The 6000-nt window shown below is 33.0% G+C and overlaps 1 protein-coding gene across 1 annotated transcript in view; it reads left to right on the top strand.

Moving 5' to 3' along the window:
* The first annotated feature begins 3693 nt into the window (after positions 1-3693).
* The window catches only part of LRRIQ3 (leucine rich repeats and IQ motif containing 3), an 88840-nt gene continuing 86533 nt past the window's right edge, over positions 3694-6000 (top strand). Inside the window, exon 1 of the mRNA XM_004603647.2 lies at positions 3694-3942. Coding sequence (XP_004603704.2) covers positions 3694-3942 — 249 coding nt within the window. The remainder of the gene's footprint in view (positions 3943-6000) is intronic.

Here is a 6000-nt window from a genome sequence, read left to right as displayed (position 1 = left end):
TAAAAGCAAGCTCCCAGAAGATATCTTATAACCTACTTTTCCCTCTGGGAGAAACTTGCAAGCTACTGAGAGCTTCCTACCCACATGGGACAGCCTTGCAAGCTTCCCATGGTGTATCTATATGCCAAATCCAGTAACCAGCTGAATCTCATTCCCCTGACCCTGAAAGAGCCTCCAATATGGCATCATTGGGAAGGCTGAGAAGAGAGAAGCTTCCAAAATCTCAGGGATAGACGAATGTAGGTTATGAGACTGCTCGAGCCACCCGACGATCAACGGGATTTCGTGATCGTGATTTGCCCTACAGGAACTTTTATGCTTGGTGTAGTTCCATTTACTTAATTTTTTATTCCATAGTCTTTCCTAATGGCATCATATAATTGAAGATTCATTTGAGGTCTGTTTTTGAGTGTTCTGCCTGTATTTCCTTATTGTACTTTATAGATTCAGGTATATGTCAAGGTCTTTGCTGCACCTTGAGCTGACATTTGTGCAAAATGTGAGATATGGATTCAACTTTAGTTTTTTGCAGATGGCTATCCATTTTTCCAGTACAATATGTTGAAAAGGCTACCTTTACTCTATTTCATGCTTTTAGCTCCTTAGTCAAAATTTGGGGGGATTATCCTTAGATATTCTATGTTGACTCATTGGCAATAGAGTCTTTATACATTTTGATCACTATGGCTTTATAGGATAGATTCAAGTTAGGTAGTGATATGGCTCCCAGTTTCTTATTTTTCAGTTATGCTTTTTGGAATGCAGGGTCTTTTATGGTTCCACAAAAACTTTGTGCTTAGCTGTTCTAAGTCTTTGAAGAATGTTATCTAAATTTGAATAGGGATTGTATTAATTCTATATAGTAGTTTAGATGAGATGGTGTTTTTGGCAATGTTGATTCTTCAAATCCATGAGCATGGGATGTTTTTCCATTTCCTAAGATCTTTTTCAATTCCTTTCTTGAGTGTTTTGAAGTTTAAGTGGTATAAGCTTCTCACCTCTTTTCTTCAGTTGATTTCTAGGTAGTTGATGTTTTTGAACACTATTTTAAATGGCATATACTCTTTGATTTCTTTCTCCTCCAATTCATTCCTTGTATATAGGAATACAGTCAATTTTTGTGTATTGACTTTGTAGCTGGTCACTTTGCAAATGCTCCTATTTATTATTTAAGGAGGTTTTGAGTTGACTTTTTAGTGTTTTCAATGTATATTATCACATTGTCTGCAAATAGACATAATTTGACTTCCTCTTTTCTAATTTATATTCCTTTGATTTCCTTTGCTTGCCTGATTGCTGCCTTTAATAACTTTTAAGCATATGAAGCATATGGTACAGTATTGTTAATAATATAAACCATGCATACAATTGACTTAAAAATCTTTTCTTTTTCTTTTTGGGTCACACCTGCGAATCACAGGGCTTACTCCTCGCTCTTGCCTGGCGATACTTGAAGACCATATGAGATTCTGGGAATAAAACCCCAGTCGGCCGTGTGCAAGGCAAATGTCCTACTCGCTATACTATTGTTCCAGCCCCTAGAGATTATTTTTAAACTGGAAGTTTTAATCATTGATCAACATCTCTCTATTTCTCTCACTCTAATTTTTACATTCTACTCTCCATTTAAGTGAGTTTGGATTTTTTAATTTCCACATTAAGTTAGACCACCCAATATATGTTTTACTTTGTAAAGTGTTTCACATAGAATGATCCATCCATATTGCTGCAAAAGGTAGCATTTTCTTATTGCAAAATTGTTTTATATACTTACACATAACACAGTTTCTTTGACCATCTCTTAGTAGAACAATTCAGTTATGTTCATGCCTTGGCTATGTGACTAATCCTGCAATAAATTTGGAAGATGTAGCCTGTTCCAGTTCCGCTGTGGCCTAAATGTGAGACCCCTTGAATGCAGAGCCAGGAGTAATCCCTCAGAGTAGCTGAGTGCCACCCGTCATTCCCCATCATTTGAAAACAAAAACAAAAAGAACAGAGTTCCTCCATTTATTTACCAGTACTTGTATCTTGTTTTTTTAAATAGAGCTATATTAACAGATTTGGGATAATGGTGTGTAAAACTTTTAATTCATAAATTGGCGTTTCTTATGCACTCTTTGAAAATTCATTTCCTCTATAAAATTTATGTATTAATGCAGTGATGCATAGAGTTAGTTTCAAGTTTATGTTAAGAGAAATTACCTTTCTTATTAAATCTCATCAAATATTTTATGATTAGTTCATTTGCAAAAAAATTTAACTTTAATTATAATGCATCGATTGGATATTTAAGAGCAATATAATGACCCCACTGATGAAATATGTTGATAGTATAATTGTGGGTAGAAAGGGCTATGAAGAAATATGTGGAAAATTTATGTATTTTATATAAAATTTTCAGTAAATGAAAAAAATAAAGTATACTAGTTAAAAATAAGTGACTCGCCTATAAAAATTTCTGGTATAAGACTCATTTTTTGCAGAATTCTCACTGACTTTAAAAATGGGTTTCTATAAGTAAAACTTTTAAACAATCATTTTGAAATATTTGATTTATGCTTTAATATGTACATACTATTTTATTTCAAACTGCAACCAGCAACTCTTTTGTTAGGTATGAGATGGAAATGGAAAGGTAGGTCTTTAAAAGAAGAGTTAGAAAAAAGGTGAGAGGATTAAGGTTAATTTTATTACAAACACACAAGACAGGATACTTGTGTTCATATATTCTCTTCTGAACCATCACTTGGTGATTATTGCCTTTTATAAAAGCATAAATTACCCAAGTAAAAGACATTTTATAGGATTGAAAATGTGACTTGGTGGTAAAGTATAATATTTTATATATATGAAGCTCTGGCTTTGTACCCTGTGGCAGCAAAAAATATATGTATATATGCATATATATATATATATATATATATCACTGTCATTCTGTTGCTCATCGATTTGCTCGAGCGGGCACCAGTAACATCTCCATTGTGAAACTTGTTACTGTTTTTGGCATGTCAAATAAGCCATGGGGAGCTTGCCAGGCTCTGCTGTGAGGGTGAGATACTCTCGGTAGCTTGCTGGGCTCTCTGTATAAAATATATAAATTATGTAAAAAGCTTATATACAGAAGTTTGAAATAAATTTAGTCAAATTTTGAACTATTGTAAGTTAGGTTATAATTGTATAGTTGAATAAAACATATAATTAATTGCAATTGCAAATTATCACTTTCACAAACGAATATTCATAACTTGAATATTTTTCTTTTACTCTGATTTCATCTTCTTGCATTTTCAGCCTCTCACATAAAAATGATCACTCTTCTGATTTGAGTGTTCACCATTCAATAAATTAATTTACTGTTATCTTTTAACCAAAATTATTGTACAAGATATATATTACTGTATGGTTATATGTGATATTTTATCTCAACTACTTCGCTGAACTCGATGTTCTATGTTCTAAGAGAAAGGACATTTTTCTTAATATTAGGAAACCAAGAGCGGTAATAGTGTTTAATTGTATTTCTAGAAATGGTAATCTTATGATACTGTGAAGAGATCTTATAGGAATTAGATTTTTTTATTCTCATTTCTGGCTATTATTCTAGTATCATGAGCAAACAAGTTTTGTATATACATGATTTATTTTTGTAAGTTGATAAAATTACTGAGAACAATATCCTATTTTTCATAGATGTTTCATGGAACTGTCACAGATGAGCTGACACATCATGAAAAATGGAGTAAATATTATGAAAATGTTGTAGAAGAAAAGAAAAATTTTGTTTTTGTGAAATTTAGTGGCCTTCAGTTAAAATCTATGGAAAATCTGCAGTCTTGTGTCTCTATAAAAGTATGCATCTTCTCAAACAACTTTATTACAGATATTCACCCTCTTCAAAATTGTAAAAAATTAGTCAAAATTGATCTCCATGGAAATCAGGTACCAATAAATAAAATGATATTTAGTTAGCTTAAATGTAATGTTGTCCATTGTAATATTTCTACTTTACATAAACAAAGATAAAATTTAATAACAATATAGACTGTATATAAAGAAATTTTAAGTACAGGTAAAAATTTACCTTAAAATATACGTAACTGGTCTGTGATTTAACTAATTCTTTAATACAGAATGTGGATTAAGAATATGTTGTAATTTGATAGAGAAATAGTACAGTGGGTTAGGCATTTGCCTTACATTCAGCCAACCTGGGTTTGGTCCCTGGCACTGCATATGATTCCTGCCAGGAGTGATCGCTGAGCACATAATCACGAGCAATCCCTAAATATTTCCGGGTCTGCTCCCCCTCTGCCAACCCCACTGCCACAAATAAAGAATACTTTGCAATTCCTTAATCATTTGTAGGTTGACATATAACTTAGAAATATCACATATTAGTTTCATTTGTACAAATAATGACGATATTTTGATGATTGTTATGTTTAGTTAACCTCTTTGTGACACATTTACAATTTTTTCCCTTATGGTGAGACCTTTAAAACAGTGTCTTAAGGAATTTTAAATATGCAGTGTACTTATTACACCTATTAAAAGTGCAAATGTATAATGAAGTGCTAGTAACTGTAGCCTTTGCACTACACATATCTCCAATATTTACTTACTTTGTACATAGAAATATTCACCTTTGACAGTTTTTACCCATTCACACACAAGACTACCCAACATCTGACAACAAATTTGTTTATTCTATATGAGTTTGTTTTTAATTAAATGCCACATATAAATGAGATTATATTGTATGTGTATTTGAGCTATTTCACTTAGTATAGTACCCTCAGGAGTGGAGCAATAGCAGAGTGGGTAGGGCGTTTGCCTTGCACGTGGCTGACCCGGGTTCTATTCCTCCATCCCTCTCGGAGAGCCCGGCAAGCTACTGAGAGTATCCCGCCCCCATGGCAGAGCCAGGCAAGCTCCCCATGGTGTATCTGGTATGCCCAAAACAGTAACAAGTCTCACAATGGAGACATTACTGGTGCCGATGAATAACGGGGACAACAGTGCTACTTATAGTACCCTCAAGACCCATCCACATCATAAATGGCAAAAATTTCCTTCTTTTATAACTGAATACTATCTGATGACTTAAAACACACATACATGTACATGCATTTTTACTTTCTTTGCCAAGACTTGCTTTTTTTAAAAGAAGTTTTGATGTGATATTTTATTGAATTTTTGATTTGTATTTCCCTGATGACCAGTGATAGGAAGCACAGTCTCATTTACCTGTGAGCTATCTCTACATTTTCTTTTGAAAACGACTTTATAATCTTTTCCCTGCATCTAATTGGGTTTTCTAGTTATTTTCAGCGATTCTTTATATATTTTGGGTATCAAATCCTTAGCATGTTTGTGATTTGCACACACTTTATTCTCTTCCTTATGTTCTCTTCATTTTGTTAAAGTCTCTTTGTTCTGCAGTCTTTACCTGATTTTTGCTGTATCTGTTGCTTTGACATAAAATTTTAAAAATAATTATCAAAATTAAAAAATACTATCATGATTTTTTTAAATTGAATAGTTTTGATGTTATATTGTAAGTTTTTAATTTGTTTGTATTAATATGTAAATACTTGTAAGATATAGTTTTATTTTATTATTTTGCCAGTCTAGTGAGAGATGGTCTGTTTCTCATTGTATATTCTGGATTCATTTTGTTATGAATTTATTGACTCTCAACTTGTATTTTGTTTCATTGATCTATGTGTCTGTTGATATTATCAATACCATGTTATTTTGATTGCTATAGTTTTCTAATGCCCCTCTTGGAGAGCCTGGTAAGCTACCGAGAGTATTCCGCCCACAAGGCAGAGCCTGGCAAGCTCACTGTGGCATATTTGATATGCCAAAAACAGTAACAAGTCTCACAATGGAGATATTACTGGTGCCTGCTCGAGCAAATCATTGAACAATGGGAGGATAGTGCTACAGTGCTACAGTTTTCTAATACAGTCTAAGTTAGGAAGTATAATGGCT

The sequence above is a fragment of the Sorex araneus genome, chromosome 5 (assembly GCF_027595985.1).
Source record: "Sorex araneus isolate mSorAra2 chromosome 5, mSorAra2.pri, whole genome shotgun sequence".
NCBI classification, from domain to species: Eukaryota; Metazoa; Chordata; class Mammalia; order Eulipotyphla; family Soricidae; genus Sorex; species Sorex araneus.
Note: the sequence above shows the minus strand (reverse complement) of the source record. Positions and strands in the feature narration are given on the sequence as shown.